At 46.0% G+C, this 21,629-nt stretch overlaps 1 protein-coding gene and 1 long non-coding RNA gene across 4 annotated transcripts in view; one reads left to right on the forward strand and one right to left on the reverse strand.

The window, feature by feature from the left end:
* Positions 1-4,249, reverse strand: part of LOC310704150 — a 21,110-nt gene extending 16,861 nt beyond the window's left edge. For both annotated transcript variants that reach the window (XR_014524598.1, XR_014524599.1), the window contains exon 1: positions 4,146-4,249. This is a non-coding gene — a long non-coding RNA (uncharacterized lncRNA). The remainder of the gene's footprint in view (positions 1-4,145) is intronic.
* The window catches only part of FOSL2 (FOS like 2, AP-1 transcription factor subunit), a 27,196-nt gene continuing 8,274 nt past the window's right edge, over positions 2,708-21,629 (forward strand). The window contains exons 1-3 of one of the 2 annotated variants that reach the window (XM_083497216.1): positions 2,708-4,069; positions 15,949-16,203; positions 20,923-21,030. In XM_083497216.1, the coding sequence (XP_083353342.1) occupies positions 3,971-4,069; positions 15,949-16,203; positions 20,923-21,030 (462 nt within the window). In that variant the 5' untranslated portion in view covers positions 2,708-3,970. Of the gene's footprint in view, positions 4,070-4,376; positions 4,668-15,948; positions 16,204-20,922; positions 21,031-21,629 lie in introns of those variants that run through there. The other variant, XM_083497217.1, reaches the window with a different exon arrangement.

Consider the following 21,629-nt stretch of genomic DNA (forward strand, 5'->3'; position numbering starts at 1 on the left):
TACTCCTGATGTTTAGTTGGAATCTCCTTTCTTGCAACTTGAAGCCCTTGGTTCCGAGTCCTACCCTCCAGAGCAGGAGACAACAAGCTTGCTCCATCCACCATGTGGCAGCCCTCCAGATATTAGGTGGCTATCAAATATCCTCAGTCTCCGCTTTCCCAAGCTAAACATACCCAACTCCTTCAACCATTGCTCATAAGGTTAGCTTCCCAGACTTGAGTGCAATACAGTGGTACCTCAGGCTAATTACATAATTCGTTCTGGAGGTCCGTACTTAACCTGAAACTGTTCTTAACCTGAAGCACCACTTTAGCTAATAGGGCCTCCCGCTGCTGCTGTGCCGCCAGAGCACGATTTCTGTTCTCATCCTGAAGCAAAGTTCTTAACCCGAGGTAATATTTTGTGGTTAGCGGAGTCTGTAACCTGAAGCGTATGTAACCTGAGGTACCACTGTAGCGCACTTTGCACCTGCAATTCCAGTAACTGGTATACAGGAGTGTATTGACCCCCACACTGATGGCAGAATATAGCTACCCTGGCTAGTAGCCACTGATAGCCTTATGCCCCATAAATTTATCACAACAACCCCCCTTTTTTTTCAAAGGACCACAATATTTTAATTTGTGCGTGTTTGCTGATGACCTACATACACTTCTGGAAGCAACTTTATATGATAGGCATTCCATTATTATTATTATTGCTGTTGTTGTTGTTAATAGGCATTCCATTGTTGTTGTTGTTGTTGTTGTTGTTGTTGTTGTTGTTATTGTTATGAAAATGGTAATTTCGACATTCATCTGGTCCTTGGCATCCTGTAAGCCCTAAAGCCTGAGGCTTTCTTTCTCAAGCGTTTCCTTCTAACTCTCCTGAATTGCTGGCCTTTGTTCGAGACGGCTCTTTACCAATGCAAAAAAGAAAAAAAAGCCAATTTCCAAACACACAAAACAAACAAGCGCAGCGGGAACAGTTCGCGCCTCACTTCCTGGGGAGCCCTTGTTTCCCCCGCCCCCTCAAAAAAAGGGGGGTAGGAAAGGTTGGGGCAGACGTAATCTTCGGTGGGAAATTCCAGCGCCGATCCCCTCTTCCCCGCGCCTCCGTCCAGGATTTGCCCCCACTGCATTTCCCGCCCGCAGCCTCCCCTGCTTGCTCGCGCCCTTCCTCGCCGCGAACGCAAAGCCTTGCACGGTTGCATCAGCAGCGACCGTCCCAAATTCCATAGTAAAACTCCTTGATCTCTGGGGGTTAGCCAGCAGCCACGTAACTTTACTGGAAGACACCCCAGCCCAGCAGGCAACGCCGCCCGCCCGCCCGTGCGTGCGTGCAAGCAAAGCAGCAACAGCGGCGGCGGCGGCACAACTCAGCCGCAAAGCGCTCCTCCCACCGGGGAGGCATTCCTGGAAGGGGCGGGCCCGACGGAAGGGAAAGGGGACAGCGTGCGTCTCTCTCCAGCCCGGGGTGGCAGCGGCCTAGCAGCCGCTCAGTGGACGAGACCAAGTCCCCATGTCGGCTCTCAGCAGGGATCCCAGCAATACGGGCGGATTCCGAACGGATCCCTTCTCAAACGGTTTACGCCGCTCAGGACATTTCTGGCGGCGGCTGCAGTTCCGCAGCTCCGCGCCCACTTTGGCAAAGCGCAGCCATCAGGCGTGGATCGTGTGAGCTCGCCTTCGCAAGCGCCTACGACACGTGTATCGTTCGGTCTGCGTTTCTTTTAAGGTTCTTTGGGCCCGATCCTGTGTGTGCTCACTACTCAGAGGTAAGCCCTCCAGAGTTCATCCGGGCTGCTTCTCAGGCGAGTGAACAGGGCTCTTGCAACCGAACGTATGTTTACTTGGAAGTGAGGCCCACTGAGTCCGATAGGGCTTCTGTAAAAGTCTGAACATGTCGATCTTGAAATAAGCTCCTCCCCGCCCGCATTTCCACGGGACTTCATAGACTTGCGCGATCTCATGTTATCCAAGTCCAGCATTTCCTCGTCGGTCTGTTGGCAAGTGAGGCTTGCAAATAAATAACCTCGGGTTTATTTAGGGGTCTACCACGGGCAGTTTAGGGAAACCAGCAGGTTCAGGAAAAAGCCTGGACGGCTATGGGGATCTTTCGGTTCCTTCCTAGAGGAGGCAGCGCTGCAATTATAATAATTGAATGGCATTAGGAGCTCGCTATTTAAAGTAGACCCGGCAAAGCGGGGGAATGCGTTATGAGATCGAGTGGCCGCTCTACGACAGAAGAGACGGCTATTACTGCAAGTTGCATTTGGGGCAAAGAATAACAAGAATAAGCGGGCGAAGGGAGTACCGCGCGGGCGGGGCAAATCGACTCGGTACGAAGCTTCGGCCAAGTTGCGCGGCACCAGCGATTCTTTTTATCTCCGCCGCGGCTTCTACTACTCCCCGACACGCCAAACCTGACATGCCACCCAAGATCGGTAGCACGTACTTGGGAGGGAGCAAACGCCCTTTTGCAAACAATGCGTCTTGATGCAAATCTTCCCCACCCTGCCCTTGCTTTGGGTCGCGGTGCTAATCGGCCCGTGTATTCTGCCACAATAGCGCAAGCCGCCCACACTCGAGTTTTGCACAAGCAGCATTTAAGAAAATCCACCGGCGCCGCGAATAAAGTGTCGGCTTCTCTCCCCCCCCCCCCGCCGCACCACCAGCCGCCCCAGTATTATTATTGCTACTATTAGCGTTTCGATCCTGTTCCCCTTTAAGCGGAGCTCGGTCTGTTGCAGACGACCAGGGAATCCCTCTCCGAGCGCGTCACTCTAACCAAGGAAACCCGCGCTCGCGTAGTACAACGCAAATGACCATCTTTGGCAACGGCGACCTGCGACAATGGAACAGACTAAGCCTACGCGCTGGGAGGGGACGGGGGACGTGACACGAGGAGGCCGCGGCCGGGAAATGGAGCCCGCCAGGCGAACGGGCCAGGCTGCGCCTCCGCAGGGACGGGAAACGGGGCGAGGAGAGCGGGGAGCCGCCCGGGCTGGGTTTGGCTCGGCGGGGCTGAAAGGACAGCGCGCTCTGGCTCTGTTCTCCCTCCTCCGCCAAGTGGGAGGCTCCGCGGGGCGGGGCCAGAAGCCTGCGAGTTTGACGTTTGCGAATCCACATGGTACAGCTCTTCAGAGGCAGGGAGATGGAATAATAAGACTGTGGATTTGAACTAATGCCATTGCACTGACTCATTCAGGGAGAGTAAAGGAGCTCCGAGAACAAGGATACTAGAAAGAGAGAGAGGAGAGGGAGGGGGGGAAGGAGGGGGAAAGAAAGATCGCTTTTATGGCCGAGTAGGGCAGCATCAAGGGTTAAGGGATCAATAATTCGGGAGAGTATTTTTAAGCAGCAACAACTAACGATCAGGAGCCTCCGATCCCGGGCTGAGTCATCCATCCAGTCCAGTTGGAGCAGGAAGCTGGCACTTTTCTGTAGGGCTTAATTATACAGGAGGTTTAGATGCTCCTGATTTAAAAACTACAGGGCGACCGCGGCTTTGAAAGCAGTAGGGAGATCTCCACAGGAAGTTGGAAGGAAGGCAAACGAGATACATCAAGCTTTCTCTTCTGTAGAAATAAAAGTCGCATTTGGAAAACTATTTTTTTAATAAGTATATTGTTTTGATTCTCGCGTGAGAGGCAATGATTTGCCTCTAGAGCGCGTGCATTTTTCCCCCTTCTGCACTGTATGCGGAGGTGTTTTTTGTGGATTTATTTTTTAATTCCCACAGTGCTGTCGCAAGAAACAAAAAACCAGGAAAGGACTTATTTTTCATTGCTTAAAATAGAGAAAAGGGAGGGAGGGGCGCAACACCCTGCCAGATCCACTTGAGTGCATTTGGAAAATCCTAAGGCAGTAAATAAAAGATCGGAAGCGAACAAGACAGGGAGGGACTGAGGGAGGAACAAAACAAACAAACAGCGTGCACAGGTGTTGTTGTTTTTTAAGATTTCAAAGTTTATTTCTCACCTCGGACAATGTACCAGGATTTTCCAGGGAACTTTGATACCTCCTCCCGGGGCAGCAGCGGTTCTCCAGGCCACCCGGAAACTTACAACAGCATCACAGCTCAACAGGTAGGGGCGAGGGGGAGTGGTCCCTCTCTATTGCTTTTCTCTCTTAAATCTCGAAATGCCTCTGAGGGCATTTTACCTGGAAGAGGAGTTCAGGTGATCTCAGCAGGTTTCCTTTCGCTCTGCGTATACTGAGATCGTAGGTGATTTCGCGCAATCCAGGTCCCTGATACTAGTTGTTCTCCCCTCGTGTCCTTTCCCCCTTCTCCCTGAGCTTTCCGGCGAGCGAGCGCCGCCGCCGCTGCCGCCACCTCCCCGGCTCATGGCTCCTTAACCAAACAGCAAAGTTCACTAACCACACCCCAGTCCACCTCCTGCGAGCGCGCTCCGACCTCTCCCTCAGTCGCAGATCAGGGCGAAGAAGGAGAGGCGGCGGCGCGTCGCCTTTGGCCTCCAGTCCAACAGCCGCCGAGACACCTTAAAAGGAGGCGGAAGCGGCTGCTTGGCGGCGGCGCTGCTGCTGTTGCGAGAGTTTGGGCGGGCGGGCGAGCGAGCGCAAAGCCGCGCCGGAGCTGGAAGTTTCGAGCTCGCCAGGGCGCCGGAGCCGAGAGGCAGCCTGGGCTGCGACGCGGAGCCGCCGAGGCGGCGATCGGGGCTACAAGTAAGCGCGGGTTTCTCTCGGGGGAAGAGATCGGAGCTGCTTTTGTAAGCTGGGGATGCCTTTGCTGGAACTGTGCGCTTGGAAGGAAGGAACCATTGCGGGACTGAATTGGGGACCGGTCCATACGTGCGAGGGAAACGGGGATGGGAGTGGGAGGACGGAACCCACGGCCGCTCTTAAGATCCCGGTGAGGGTCTTCTCTCGGTATACTGGCTCTACCCTCTGGGTGTGCCTCTCCTTGGCCCAAAAGGGAGATGGCCTTTTGCCTAGTGGCAGTTCGGGGTAACTTGCCGAGGTATCTGCCCGGGGTGTGTTTCCGAGCACGTCGGGAAGAGAGGTGAAGGGGGGCGCAGGGCAAGGGTGTGAGGAGTCGGAGTGCCCCAGACGCGCGCGTCTTCGCCAGCAGCGCTCTACGTGCGCACTGGCAGGAGAGCAGCGGGGTGGGGTGGCCTCAATGTTTGTCTCAGTAGGAAATTGGGGGGGGCGCACAAAGGGGGAGCCGTGAGTAGTTGCCGGAAGTGTGGGCCCGACGTATGCAGGCTGCAATCCTAGAACTCTTTACCTGGGAGGACACTCCATTAAAGTCAATGGGGCTGACTTGGGCTTTGCTGTGCGTTGTTAATGTGGACTGAAACTCCTGGTGGAGTGGAAACAGTCTAAAAAGGGGCATGTCGGTCTCAACATCGGTTGTGGCAGGCGTGGAAGAAAATCACATTGTCTGGGCATGCTGGGGAAATAAGTCAGACACCCACTAACCCAAAAATAAAAAAGTTATGCTGCAATCCTCAAAACAACCTTCCTTTTTACATTGCTGGAAAGCTTGAAGAAGTGATCAGCTTGTGAACAGCACTAGTTCAAATTGACTTTGTTTGGTTTTACTTCTGCCCCAAGACCTCAAGGAAATGTAGCGGCACAATTCACTTTGAAGGTGGTGGGTTTGGATTCCAGGAAGCCTTGTGGGGGATATTTATCTGTAGCCTACCCATTGGTTGATGTGATTAAGATCCAGTAGGCTTGGGAAAACAGAAAAGCTTTTGGTTATAGGGGGGTCCCGATCACTTCTTGAATATCACCTGAAAACATGGAGTGCCTTACCCATGACAGCTGAATGAGCTAAATGGTTTGTAATGGATTTTTGAGAACCCCAGTGGAGAAGGGGTACGCCTTAGTAATAGCTCTTTCTTGGGCTTTGGTTATACAAGCAGGATGCTGGGATTATGTAAAGTGAGAGAAAAAGTGGCACATCCGATAAATTTTTGGGTGGATTTGCTTTTAACCTGTTGCTCTTTCACTTCCTCCAGTTCATTATCTCCTTATTCACAACACATACAGATGTGTAGAGATGGCAAATGGAACATGAAAGGAATCTCTCCAATGATCCTTGGTCACAGACCCGGATTTACATATTTTTATGCATTCGTGAGAGACAAATGTATTGGCAAGCCAGCTATTTGGACCCCACACCCTGAAATGGAGTTTTAATCATATTTTGCAGGCTTGGTGGCAGATCAAGGGCATTAAATTAAGAGACATCTTCCGAAGATTGGGCCGCTTGAGAAATGCAAAGAAACAGGTCTAGCCACCAAGCCGGATTTAAATCCACTTTGATTCAGTTGAGTGGGTTTGTGAATTAAGCTACAGTGATTTTGAAAGACCCTCTGAAGAAAACAAGAAAACAAATCTGTGTATTTTTCATTTTAGATCCCTTTCTTGGGAAAGGGTCTAGAAAGATGTGGAAAATTGGTTTCTTTCCAAGTGCTGAAGTTGGGATAGGCTATACGAATTAGATATATTTGTCTAAATGTGCTTTTATTTACTCGTTCTGTTTGCAAAATGAGAGGCAGTTTTTAATTGTTTAAGCTGATTTCCCAGAAGACATTGAAAAATGTGTGGGGCAGCAACCAGGATCTTTGAGGAAGGTTCTGTAGGCCCATACCAAAAGGAACATTGTATTATCCCCCACTCCCCCATGGCTCCTCAGTTCCTTCAGAAAGATTTGACCCTTCTCCCCCTTTCACAAATAAGTATTCAGTTTTCTGAGATGAGTAAATGAAATGAGTAAATGAAAGTATGTTTCTCCACATTGACTAAAAGCATACAGTTCTACTTTATTCTCATTGTGATTTCTTTCTCTCTTTTAATAGTAGCAACTTTTAAAAAAGCAATATCTCTGGAGGCAAATAGGTTTTTCCTGGGCTCTGCCAGTGTCCTAAGCTGGCAAGGCTGCTGAAATACTTTTCCCCTCTGTTTTTCGAGGTCCTCTTCTTTCTCTCTCCACCCTCCCAATAATCTTCAGGCTTAAACATGTCAGCATGTTAAAATAAACAAACAAATCATTTCAGGATTATGAAGAGGCATCAAGAGTCTAGAGTAGAAAATACATAAACGACAGTTCTTACTACGCTAGTGTAGTCGCCACAGAAATCAGTAGACCTTCTTCCAAGAAACGAGTTAAGGACAAGGATGCAGTAGCTTGATGGATAACTTGAGTCCAGTAGAGTTTTCATTCAAATAATACTTTACACACAAATTGGATGGATTTCTGGAAATCAGATTGTATAATACTGCGGTATTAGTAAAGGCCAATTAGTTGTTTCATTGTAAGTACAGCTGTATGTTTTCTACAGTCTCAACTATAAAAGTGGCCTTTATGACCGTGGTAAGTTTGCCAGTTTGCTGAAATAACTACACTTCCATTGGATTTGAAACTACTATGTTAGAAACACACTCAAAATGGTGAAACTGCTATACATGGGTTAGAAGACTGTCCTTGACTGAGCACAACTTAACTATTGGTTAGTTTTGAGCATGCCACAATTAAAAGGATTGTATTTGCAGTGAATAATAAAATGTTATGCCATGTACCCAGTAAATCGTGCTGTGTTGTCCAGAAATTGTGACTGCCATTAGTTTACAGCTGCCATGTAAAACCAGTGGAAACTGTCAGGTAATTCTACTTTTTAGAGACATAATCATTTACTGTTTGGAAGTAAAACAACAACAACAACAGCCCCACCCTTCTTTTCTCTCTCCAGCTTTTCTTCTAGCTTGAATTTCCTTTTCCTTGTCTCAAATTAAATGCCATTTCATGAGCTGTGCCAAACTGCAATTAATTCAGTGCTATGCTGCTGTCGAAGTGCTGGAACCATCTCCTAATACATTCACAGTAGCCTTCTGATGTAGCCATTTCCATTCAATGTTTTTAATAGCGTCTGTTTGGGAAGGAGATGGAATGCATTTTCGTGTTGGCTCCATCTTCAAGCAAGCTAGGGAGTGATATTGTTGCTTTCCTTTGGTATTCAGACATTCCTTTGCTGCCTGAATGGACCTCGCTGGTATTTATTGTGGAATGGTTTTTGACCTTCAGAATGCAAGTTCTTACAGGGTCCATGCAATTTGGCTACATTTTTGGGATAGCTCTTTTGGTACAGCGTCTAGCCTGAAATGATGCTGGAACTTGAAGAATGAGAAATATTTCCTGTTGAAACTGAAATCTGTAAAATCAAGGGTCGTTGCGCTCTCTCCATTTCCCTGTGGGTGCCCCTCCCTCTTTTCTCTCGATCGGTATTTTCTTAGGTCTTTTCGAAGATGTCTTATGCGCCATCCTAGGCTAAACCTACAGCTTCTCTGAGAGGCGTTGCACAATCTCATCAGTTACACAAACATACGATATTTCGTAACATGTTTACATTGGCTGGCCTTGCCTCTCTTCCCCCCAGAATGCCTTTCTTACCACTTCTGTAATGTGTGTGAAACCTACTGGCAAAGTGAGGCGTAAGATTTTTTTCACATCAGCTAGTTGTGGACCTTCTTTGTTTTTGGTTATGTGTGCTGTAAACTGTCCTATATAAAACTTTGCAAGTGGTGCCAGTCGGTGACATTCCGCACACATCAAAGACCTTATTTATTTATTTATTTATTTACTTACGAGAAATGACTCTCTCGGTGTCCAGGTCGAAGCCAAAGACGCCTCTTGGGTGCCCTCTGTAGGCTGTTCCACGTAGACAGGTTTCCAGAGATGATACACAATGGAAAGAAATCATTTGCTCACTTACAGTAAATGTGGGGAATCTTGTTTGGGAAAATGGATAGAGTGAGTTTTCTTTTTAAGGCTTGTCTGTACTTTGCGGCCCAAATGATCACTTTAACGAGACTGCCGATGAACGTGTGTTCATATCCTCAGTCCGCTACTTCCCAAGCTCAATATTCCAAGCTCTCCTTCAGTGTTTAGCTCTCTCTGTAAAGCTGCATGTTGTTGTAAATTCTGCTCTTCAGAATTCACTGCATCTCTTACCTCGCTTCTAAGATGAAGATGACACCGGTCAATTGCTTGATCAGTTCAACTGGCTGTGTGCTTATGGTTTGTATGTGCACTTAGAACACATTTCACTCTTTGTCCCGGTATCCTTTCATGGTTGTCAAGCGTAAAATATTTGATCAGGCCATTCATCAGCTTCTTTTGGTTTTTATTCATGTGCTCCATTGTGTTTCCCCACCCATATTCTGTTAGCTGTGGCTATAGGTGGTGCAGGAAAGAGCTGTTGCTCTTCAGTTCCCTTTATGTGTCTGTCCTCACAACCACACACACTGCCTACTTTCCTTCAGCTGCAGGGCCAACAACCTTACGTGCTGCTTAATTTTAGCTTTAAATTTAATCATCATCAACAACAACAACATATGAGGGGTCTTTGAATTCAAGCTTGCCTGGAAGTTACACCCTCCATGTCTGCTATTGTTTGAGAGAACTCCTTAGTGAAGGAAGGTTGCTTGGCATCTGCTCCCAAGACATTCCTGCTTCCCTTGCTTTGCCCTGTTCCAGATTGAACTCTCCATAACAATCAAGAAAGAAAGAAAGACAAATAATAATGTCAGAATAGATTTCTGCATGGTTTCTGCCAGTGATACACTGTTCAGCATCTGGAAGATTTCTACACCTTCCCTGCAATTAAGAGCAAATGGAAATGTCATTTTCCAACCCAATAATAATGAATAATAAGAAGTATTTATTTATACCTCACTTTTCCCCTGATGGGAACGATCCTCTTTTTCCATTACAAAATAAACATGTGATTTAATCAGGGTGAGAGGTGGGATGTCATACTGGGATTGATGAGATTACTTATCTTGTCTTGCAAGATTAAGGCAAGAGGAATCGGAAGGGGTTGGGCTATGTTACGTTTTGTTGCTGGGGGTAGCTCAGTTGGTTAGAATGTGGTGCTGATAGTGCCAAGGCTGCAGGTTCAATTCCCGTATGAGACAGCTGCATATTCCAGGATTGCGGGGGTCTGATCCTCAGGGTCCCTTCCAACTCTCTGGTTCCAACTTTTCCTAGCCACTGTGACAGTTCCTTGTAGAGCAAGAATGAAGAACCTGTTGCGCTTCAGATGTTGATCGACTAAAACTCACATCGTTCCTTACAATTGGCCATGTTGCCTGGGGCTGGTGGGAATTGGAGCCCAAGAACCATGTGGAGGGCCACAGGCTGTAAATTTGATACCATTATAATATTTTGCTACAGATTAGTTATTTCTGTTTCGATTTGGAAAGCGATGGGTAACATGAGATCTATTATGTGGGTTCTTTCTATTTCTGTTGGTGACAGAATGATCTTTTTAGTAAATAAATAAAGGTTTCTAAAAGAGAGGCGGTTGTGATGCAATGAGGAGAGTGATTTGATTTTGAAGGCTCTGATTCATCCTGTGGTTAATAGGCTGGCCTTCAGATAACTAACCTCACAGTGTTGTCGTGATGGTAAATAAGGGCATGATGAAGCATTCCTTGTGCCGAAAGTGCTGCGGCAATTAATAACAAAATTTGTGAAACGAGGAACCATAAGAGTTTATCACTCCACGTAGATAGCCCTTATTTCCACACATTGCATTCTTTCAGAACACAGTAGACATCATTTGCCTTGGGTGCTATGGCTCCTTGGTGACCTTCATTTTTGCAGTCTTGGATCAGACCACTTTAGATTGTTTGTACTCCTCTGAGTGAAAAATATTTTAGAGATTGGCTGCTTGAGGTTTGATCAAGTTTAATGCATAAGGTGTTACTTTAACGTGTTATCCATGCATCGAGGCAGCTTTACATATGGCATTTTTCCTACAGAGGTACAGGAGAAAACAGGAACACCCAAGAATACTGTCATAACAATTGCATACATTTTTTTTAATCACTGTGATTGTATGTAAAGGATTTATGTGCCATAAAACAGATAAATGCACAGGTGTAAGTTCTCTTCCTCCTACAGCCTTGTAGGTAAAATGTCGTTTACGTTAAAGGTAAATGTAGATGAAGCAGACTGTCATACAATAAGCAAGCTTGAAAAAGGTCCCGCCATGGAGGAGTGGGTAGAAGGTAGCTCAGGATCTACTTCTAGATCTCTTGAGAGATTTGCAGAAGATCCGCATGGGGTTGTGACACTTAATTTTTTAACCTGTAGCAGCAACAAATATGCTATCTCTCACTAAATAGGCTACTGAAATGAAGACAAGATGTGATTTTGTAACTCAACAGTTCTGGTATTGAAAACATATACCTAGGCTCAGAAGCACCCCCTTTTTTAATTATATTGAAATGTCTTTTTGCACTTCGCTCCGGTTAATAGATCTTGGTGTTCTAGTAAGAAACAAAGCTGGTCCAACAAGCCTAAGTCTGCCATTCCCTTCCATAATGCAGTCATGGTTGGGGAAGCCTACTCTTACTAGTAGAGCTATGGTTGTAAGGGGCCAGTATATGCATAGTAGACCTGTAAGCAATCACTGCCAGTTGTACCGCTTCCTTTCTGTTGAGCTGGCCTTCAATCCAGTGGCGCATGGTACCCATTGGGACTGGTGGGTTAGAAAGCGGGGAGGCCAACAGTGAGTGGAGTCAGAACCCATAACTGACAGAGCCAACTCCATTTTAGTATTGTCATCCTTCTCCACCCTGTTGGGTTCTACAAAGACGACAATGAGACTGAGGAGGAGGCCCAGAAAGCTGGCAGCCCGGGCCCACGCCCTGGAGTGGTTGTAAGTAAGAAATCAGACAGGTAGGGTTTGGCTTGAGGGCAGATTGAGGTTGGTGGGGCAATGCCCCATTTCCCGTAGTAAACCAGCCTCCGCCACTTCCAACTTCTAGTTGTTTGGGAGAGGTTTGTTTCTGGCTCCTGATCTAGGTGACTTGGAGGTCATTGTAATTTATTATGACCTGTCAAATATGGACTCCTCCTCTAATTAGTCACTAGATAATAGGAAGGATATTGCCAGAGAGGGAACATTGCTCCAGTGTCGATCGTTTAACCCATTACTCATCTTAAAGCATGCATGCGAGGGGTAGCTACACAGCTTGGAAGGAGATGCCAACTAAACACATGGAAAAACTTTTCTGGCAGGAAGAACTGTGTGACAGTGGAATGGTGTCCCTCAGGAGGTGGTGGACTCTCCTTCCTTGGAGGTTTTTGAGCAGAGGTTGGGTGGCCATCTGTCATGGATGCTTTAACAGAGATTCCTGCATTCCAGGGGGTTGGACTAGATGGCCCTTGGGTCCCTTCCAACTCTACGATTCTTCACCTCAGAAGAGGTGAGAAACTTGCATCCTCCCCAAAATCTGGCAGGATAAGTCTCTTTGGCAAAGACATCATGGTATGGCACTGAACAGTCTGTCGGCATTTACCTGTTAAAGAGGTTCAGCTGGAAGATAACGAGCAATTTGTAAAATATCATTAACAGGTTTCCCTCCCAATTTATTTTCAGGAAGGATGAGTCTGACACAAAAGCTGAGAACAAAGTGCTAGTTTTCTCACGGACACTGCCTTGCTGTGGCCAATAAATTTGAGTTCACTGGGCTTCCCATCAACCACATAGGTTCCACATATCAATAATTTCTATTGTTGTCTCTCAACATACCATGCATATACTGTTGGAAGTACAGAAATCTGAGTACAAAAACATTCATTTTACTTCAGTGTGCTTGCCATCATTTTCTCAGAGAGGGTCAATCTTTGAGTATATATTCGTTGCAATAATCAGAAACACAACTTCCATGTTCAGTGGCTATGTGCTTTTGCTGGATGTGGTGGGGAACAAAACAGCATGCGGCTTGTTCCCCCTTGTGCATTGCTTGTGAATTATTTACCCAGGGATATCTTGCTGCCTTTAATGGGCAGGTGAGAGTTGTGTTCCTGATGGACCTTGGGTCTGATCCTGCAAGTCAAGTCCTCATAATTAGTTTTTGTGGTGGTGGCTGCTTTCCTTCATGCTCTTACATTGCCCAAAGTGTGGATGATTTTCAAGGACTTCAAATGGTTCTTAGTTAATGGATCTAAAATCCCAAGTGGTGGGGACATGATAGGCCTGTAAAACTAATCCAACATTTTGTATGTTTCTTGAATGGCTCCCTTGTTAGACAAAAACATTCCTTCTCTTAGATTTTCCCCTCCAGGGCCTGACCATTGTTTTGTTTTGTTGCTTCCATTCCTCCAGAGTTTTGGTGCCAGTAAACTATCCAGATGGATTTACCTCAGTCTGGAAACAAGGTGTACAAGGCTTCTTTTTTATATATTTTATTTTGCAGGAGATCATTACCTAGTGCCTTTTTAAAAGCTTCTGTTTTGTTTTGTCTAGACAGAGCAAAGAGCTGCAGGGAATTTTTCTGATCTGAATCCCAAAACACATTTTATAAGGTATTATTAAAATATAGGCACGTAAATCTGCTGCAGCTGGAGGCATCTTTATATTCTACTCTTTTTTTATTATTTTAAAAAGAAACACTCCTTCCATGTGATCCCAGAATGGGTGTGTTGTACCAGCAGAAGGCACAGCTGTTTCTCAGCTCAAAACCCATGGTCATGTTGGTGAAACAAGCACCAGAAAACAGTCTCCACCTTTGTATTTTAAAAGAGATTTATTTATTTGCCACGCCTCACCAACAGGTTCATAAGGCAGCTTGCAACATAGAAAAGAAAAAAACCCCAACAATTAACCATTCAGACCACAACAAATAAATAATAGGCAGCAGCAATCAGATAAAAAATGATAAACAGCAAAGTAATGTCATACTGAAAGCGGTGTGTGTCTTTTAAGTTCTTTGTGAAAGGTATTTAAAGTGGTAGGCATGCCGCTAACTACATTACAGTATATGCTGTTACTGCTGACTTTGCTAGGCACATTAAGGGATTTGTGTATCTACACTTTGCATGCAAAAAAGGACTATTTCATGGTTGGCTGTCTCTTTGCCTTCCAAGCAGCTGTGGCCATAGGTTTCTTGTGATGGGTCAGGGTGGGATAGTCCTTATCTCAGGCCAATGTCTCTTCCGAGGCTGGTGTAGTTCTGCAGCATCATGAGCCAACTCCTCATTTTGTCTTGCTGCATTGCATCCTGGGAATGGAAGAAAATTGATTGGGCTGTAGCCAGGCTGCCTGCTGAGAATTTGTGAGGGAGTGAATGGAAGATGCCCAAACAAGAATCTTGCCCATTTGTCTTGCCCAACCTGTGTGGGTTTATTTCCTGATTATTTTCCCCTCCTTTACTTTCTTCACATTTTATTGAATGTGGTGGTAGGCTGAGGTGGAACACGACTGTGTAGGGTGAGGATTAAGATTTTTGAATATTCCTCCATGTTGAAAGCCAGAAACAAATTAGTATTATTTATTCAATTTATGAGTTGCTGGACCTGAAAGAAAGGCTCCAAGTGACGTTAGAAATGTTGCAAAGGGCTACATTGATGAGAAAAGAAATGCTTAATCTGGGTATAAGTCCCACTGAACTCTGTTTGACGCTTCCAAGTACGCATGTACATGATTACACTGTTAGTGGATTAGTTTGGTAAATGAATCAAAATGGATATGTATGCCATGTCCCCAAGACACTTTGACTGCCTGATGCTCAGTGCCATCTCATTTTCAGGTTGAAATGTATTTCCTACAAATTGTCAGGTGGTTGATGTAATTTTTAAAACTCATAATCCCTAGTGGAATGAAGGAACCAACCAACCAAACAAACAAACAAACAAACAAACAAACACATGTCTTGTATTTCATCTCTTGGAATAACCTTTCAGTTTTTCAACTTGTAAAATGGGGGGTCAAAAGTGTGGATAACTTTCTGTGTCTAGTCTTCTGTGCTGTGCAAATTGCCCTGCAAGTGATGACCCAGCTTGTTGGCCCTGCATGCAGAAGGTTCTAGGTTCAATCCTTTGCATCTCCAGGGTAGAACGGGGGGTGTCCTCTGCCTGAAACCCTGGGGAATCAGAGTGGACAATGTGGAACTAGATCAGGGGTCCTTAAACTTTTTCAGCAGGGGACCAGTGCACTGTCCCCCAGACCTTGTGGGGGCTGGACTATATTTTTTGGGGGGGATGAATGAGGGACGATGAGTGGTCCGTAAAAGGGCTCTGGAGAGGGGATGGCAAAAACAAACCCTAGCCCCTTTCCTCCTCTAGGCAGGGCAGGGAGAAGCCAGGAGGAGGGAGGGAGGAGGCGCCGCTGCCGTGAGAGGGAGGGAGAGGAAAAGAACGCATGGCAATCCACGCGGCGATTCCCGGACCTTCCCTGGGCTGGATTTAGAAGGCAAATGGGCCTGATCTGGCCCACAGGCCTTAGTTTGCCAACCCATGAACTAGATGGACCAATGCTCTGAGTTTTGAAATATAGCAGCTTTCTATGTAGAGTGAAATAGCGTTGTTTTGCCACAACACTGGACTGTTCAGGTGGGGTGGAATTGTATGAACTGGCAGTAAATGTCACGAGTTTGGGACAAGGGTGGGGAACCCGTGCCCCTCCAAATGTTTTTGCACTTGCAACTTCTCTCAACTTAGACAGTGGTCATGCTGAGTGGAGCTGATGGGAGTTCGGATACAGCAACGTCTGGAGGGCTATAGGTTCTCCACACCTTCTCTATAGTTTTAGTACAGCCCACAGGCAGAGCACATGCAGCATATATTAAGCTGCTGGGTTTAATCTTCCAGCGTCTTCAGTTAAAAATAACTTGCATAGCAGAACTGAGAGAGACCTTGGCTTGAGCACCTGCAGAGCAAGCTACTGCCCGTCAGAATAGACACCTTGCCCTCCAGATGTTGTTGCATTGCAGTTCACTGGGGCTCCTGGGAGTTGGAATCCCACAACATCTGGAGGAGACTCCCACCAGGTGTCCCAAGAACAGTCAGTGCTGCCGAGCTAGATGTTCTCAAAGTCTTGCTTGGCAAAAGAACATCTCCTGCTCCTGTGCTGGTGTGCCACGCCTGCCACCTTGCTTAACGTTCCACTAATTCTGGTTCTACTGATTTTCTCTCCCCGTCTTCTAGAAATTCCGGGTAGATATGCCAGGATCGAGCAACGCTTTTATTCCTACCCTGAACGCCATCACCACCAGCCAAGACTTGCAGTGGATGGTGCAGCCCACTGTCATCACCTCCATGCCAAGTGCCTACTCTCGCTCGCATCCCTACAGCCATGGCCTGCCAAATCTGTCCTCGGTTACCGGACACACAGCTCTTCAGAGACCGGGTGTCATTAAAACCATTGGGACCACGGTGGGCAGGAGGAGGAGAGATGAGCAGGTAGGTACACTGGTTGAAATGACTTTGTGCAATACCCTAGCTGCGTGTGCTTGGAAGTTCTCGGAGCTGAATGCAGAGCTTCCAAGGCAAATAACTTCATGTTCCAAGGGTTTTTGGTGACCCCATCTTTCTCTTTGTGTCCATGGCTAACTTGGAGAGTGCTGCATCGGGAAGATACTTCTATTTAGGGAGTTCCAAAAAACCATGGCAAGCAGCCGTCGTTACCATTAGAGCATATGCTTGCTTTATCCCCTGTCATTTCCAATGAAGGGCTATTGGGACAAGGCTGGGAAGTATTGAGGACCTGTAAAAACTTGCCACCAGTCGGGACTTCCAAGTTAAATCATTGGGGTGGCTTGATGTCTTTTCCTTCGGCTTCAGTGTCTGTCCTTCCCCCAGTGTCTGTCCTTCTGGAATGAGTAGATTCTGATAGTTAATATTGGATAGTCTCCATTGTTTTCTGTGTTTCGTACTTGATATTTCACTTTTGATTCCAGCCTTGACCTGTACACACAGTTTATCAGAGCACAAAATGTCATTGGGAAGATGGGCAGTATTGTTGTGTTAATAATAAGGTTTCCTGACCAGAACATATATTTGGAAACCTAAAGCCAAGTTCTTGTGTTTGGCATACTTTATTAGGGAAAGTTACTGGAGCAGAGCTAGTTTTTAAACAACTTTCTATTTTGCTGGTCCTGGGGGTAGTGTATGACTGAACTGAAGAACTCGGGACGTGGTAACCCAGCATGAGGTTACACCCTAGTTTGTTCAGCCATAAACTTATTCCATTCTAAGAGCTTAAGAAGTTGTTGTTGGACCAAATACCTACCTAGTCTGACATCCTCATTCCCACACTGGCCAACCATGTGTCCCTGGGGAGCCCATAAACAGGATATTAGGGCAATGGGCCTCTCTCTTGCAGTGGATCATGGTGTTCAGAGTGATTCTGGAGGTAGCACATAGCCATCATGACTAGTGTACACTGATAGACTTATTCTCCTTGAATTTGTCTAATCCCCACTTTAAAGCTGTCTGAGCTGCTGCCTGTCACCAGATCTTGGGCAAAGCAAATTCCATAATACATATTTAAAACAATGCTTGTTTTTAAATGAATCAAAGAAGAGGAGACAAGGCTGCTTCTCTCCACTTATGCCCCTTTCTGCTTTCTCCAGTTTCATCCAGAACCCTTCTGTTTTGAGATCAGTTTCTTCTTTAAAGCACACGCCTATCAAGAGATGATAATAAGAGTCTTTTTTTCTGTGGAAAACAGCTTCAGGGTTAGGTGAGATTAGCTGCTGCTACCAGTTGAATGCTAAATCCTCCACCATCAACATCATGAGTGCCTTTGTAGTAATCTCAGACAAGGATCTTGTCAGCTAAGCTCTTTTTGACTCCCTGTTTGTTTGGCTGCATTTGCATGAAAAAGGTATTTGCGTGAGCCCAGGAGGTTTGCTTCACTTCAGTGACGGCACTGAATGATGTGATGTAAGCAAATGAGACCTTGTTATTGGAGTTTGGTAGCCTGCTCTGGGTTTTGTAGGCACCTGAGTGGGATTTGTGGCTGCTTTGCCTGATTTTGGGGGATTACTCCACCAGTGGTGCGGCCCTTTCCAGGGGAGTAGCACTGTTGGCCTTTTGCAGCAAAAGCAACAAAAGAGTCTTGTGGAATCTTAAAAACTAAGGGCTGTATCCCTTTGCCCCCAAGCTGCTCTGGAGGGTCCCTCAAATCTCTGGAACAGATTTTTGAAGGTGCCTGGGGGACTGGAGAGAAGGGGAAGTTCTGTTGCACAAGGGGAAGGCTGTTGTGCAAGGGGAATGGCAGCACTGGGTACAACCCTCACAATTCTACAGCATATGTTTTCATGGAGTAGAGTCTTCTTTGGGTTGCTGCCTCTGGTGTCCGAGCTTACAGAGTCTCCAGGGCTACCATCATATTGATAAAATGCAACAGGTTGGGTCAGTTAATGGGTCTCAGTTTTGTCTGCATTTATCCCCAATCATCAAAACATTTTATTCTGGAGTAGTCCTACTTGAAGCGTCCTTTGCCAAACTGTGTGTTTGATGCATACAATCTGAGGGGCTTGTTTGGTCGTATATAGGCAAAGAAAGATCACCCTGATCCTATATATTTGCTTTAACCTTCCAGGTGTTGATCTTTAGCAGTGCACCCCCCCCCCAAAAAAAACCCCCACACCAGGTGAACTCAGTTCATTACCCCAAACACCAGTGTTTGCAACTCAAGGGTGGTTAGCCAGGCTTTGGGGTGCTAACTATTGGGGAGTATCCCCCTCACCACTTGTCAGATCCTTTGTGGACAAAACGGTACAGGGACAAGGAAAAAACATTGGTCAGCTAACATTGCAGCTTTGGATAGGAGGTCTCCCAGCTCTGTAGCAAAGATGCTAGTTGAGTCTTTTATTGCACTGGAGTCAAGATTTTTGCTTCTAATCCTATGCTCACTTCTATAGAATGGATAGGTAGGATCAGGCCCTTGCTTTGCCATAAGAGCAGCTTTGTAGTTGGGAGTTTTGTCTCTTCCCTATAGGTGGGAAGCTGTAGTGGTGTTGTGATAGTTTTATTTTAAAGTTTATTCATTGCATTTATACCCAACCTTCCCTCCCAAGGAGCTCAAGGTGGTGTTCATAGTTTTCCTCCCCCACGTTTTACCCTCACAACAAACTTGTGAGGTACGCTAGGCTGAAAGATTGTGATTGCCTCAATGTCACCCCACCCACTGAGCTTCAAGGCCGAGTGGGGATTTGAATTCCCCATCTCTTAGGTTCTAATCCAACACTCTAACCACAACAGCTATCCGAGAGAACAATAAATGTTCCCTACCTTAATTGTATTCTGTTGTACTTCCTTTAAACCAGAAGAAATTAAGATGGCTTACAACTTAATAACGTGGTGCAACCTACTGAAACGCATTAAGCACCCATTAAACTAAAAAAAAAAAAAATCTTGTGGGTTCACCTTACTCCATGTGCCCACTTGACTGCTTTGATCTGCAAAACTGGTACTGTGCCACACAGTCCTCATTCCACACTTGTAAGAAATCATTCTGTTTGTGTGGTGGCACCTAAGCTTAGGTCCCTGCCTATTGACATCAGGCAGGCACCTTCACTGTATTCTTCTTGGCACCTGCTTAAAACACTTTTTGTTTAGGCCAGCCTATCCAGACACATAGATGTTTATGTGTTTTAATCTCCCTTAGTTTACTGCTGATTCTAATGCTTTATATAAATGCTTTTCATTACTTGTTTTTAACTTTCTTCATTGATAATTTTAATGTTTCTTGTAAGCCACTTGGAGCTTTTGTTATACTCGAGCAATAGTTTAAATAAATACATAAGCCATATCAAAGGAACAGTAAAGCATTATGAATTGTAATTGCTTTGGCCTCCACATGAGCTGCTGCCTCACAGCCGTATATGCGCTCGGAGGCCATCTTTGATTCCTTTGTGACTTTCATCTTCTCTCTAGGGCTGGGCTGATTTGGAAAGCATAATGTGTTAATGATGGAAAATCCCAAGCGATGCGAGTGAAAAGTACTTCTTGATACCAAACAAAGCAGCCTATTTTTTGATTTGATACGGGCTTCTCCAATTTGTCCTGCCCTTGAGGACCTTGGCGCCTGACCTTCAAGTTAACAACTGTTTTTCAAGAGGGAAGAGGCATATAGTTTGTTTCAAGAAACAGAAGCTTGCAACATCTTCCTATGCTTTTACCTCACAAACCACCCTCGTTGTGAAACAACTTTGGGAGAGAATCGGCCGTGTGTTTGGCCTTGATTGCAGATTCACTGTCGTCTTGCCCAATCTTCCTCTTAAGTTTCTTCACCCTTTGCTCCTCCTCAATTACCACCACCTTGCTCGCTCTTCCTCTGTGGTTGACTTTCCCTTGAAGTTGTTAAGGGGTTTGATTTTGTGACGAGTGCTCCTCCTGCCTTGGGGTTCAGAGGTTCAGGGCTGCCAGCTTCCTGAGCTAGTGTCTGGAACCATGCTGGCTGTGGCGTGGTGAGCGCAGCCCAGACTGGCTGATCCATCTCCCAGCCTTGGCTCTTCCTGCCCAAGGCTGGCGCTATGACACAAGTGGTTCTTTCTAGAGAATTTTCTTTGTAATGCAGTGGTACCTCGGATTAAGTACTTAATTTGTTCCGGAGGTCTGTTCTTAACCTGAAACTGTTCTTAACCTGAGGTACCACTTTAGCTAATGGGGCCTCCTGCTGCTGCTGCCCTGCCGTTGTGCGATTTCTGTTCTCATCCTGAAGCAAAGTTCTTAACCCGAGGTACTATTTCTGGGTTAGTGGAATCTGCAACCTGAAGCGTCTGTAACCTGAAGCGTATGTAACCTGAGGTACCACTGTACAGGGATAGTAAACCTAACACCCTTCAGATGATGCAGCAACATCAATGGTGAACTTGGTGACGTACAGATGTTGTTGGATTCCCCTGACCAGCTGAGTGGGGCTAATGGAAGTTGTAGAATCCAACCTCATATTTGGGGTGAAGAGGGGAGCACATGTTCCCCACCCCAAATCTTATAACTAAAACATGTGATATATGACTATGCCCAAAGAGTTCAATGAACATGCTGTGGAGTACACCAGACGTGGCTCCTTTCTCATTGTGGTTGATCGTTTGGAAATGAGTTTTCTTCTTTTGCCACCTGTGATCTGATGGTGTTGTGTTTTTTTCCTCTTTGCTTGTTTAACCACAGTTGTCGCCTGAGGAAGAAGAGAAGAGAAGGATCAGGAGAGAGAGGAACAAACTAGCAGCTGCTAAATGCCGTAACAGACGCCGAGAGCTGACTGAGAAACTTCAGGCAGTACGTATTCCCTCCTTAGAAGTCTCCTCCTTTTTTTGAGAATGCTCACTTTCAGAAGCCATCCAGAATGGATCTGTTTAATAAAGTTTGCATAATATACTGACCCTCTTCTTCAGCAGGCTTATCTTCTAGAGGAATTTGGAGTGGCCTGACACAAGTTGATGTAGTGCAGGAATCACCAACATAACACTTGTGGCACACATGTGCTCTCAGAGGTGTGCCCCCAGAGTCTTTCTCCCCTTCTCTCCCCGGTGAATTTAGGCTTGAAAGAATTATTCTATTGTAGCCATTAAAACAGTAGATGTGTGTTTGTGGTGCCTGCAACCATTTCTCCAGTTTGCAAATGGACCCCAAAAGGTTGGCAATCCTTGATCTATGTGGCAGGTCTCCCAGTTCTTTCCTGCTGGGTATACACATGGTCACACAGCAAGCATTGAAGTGGTACCATGTTCCTCTGAGCATCAAATTCTTCTACTGTCCTCTGTTCTGGCCCTGTCAGCTTTTAGACAGCTAGGAGACGAGAGCTGTCTTCAGCATTCTTCACATGCAGAGCTGCTGGGATCAGAAATGCTGTAGTGGCTCCAGTTTGCAGTGGATTT

Source organism: Podarcis liolepis, assembly GCF_965112155.1.
Source record: "Podarcis liolepis genome assembly, chromosome: 3".
In the NCBI taxonomy this organism is placed as follows: Eukaryota; Metazoa; Chordata; class Lepidosauria; order Squamata; family Lacertidae; genus Podarcis; species Podarcis liolepis.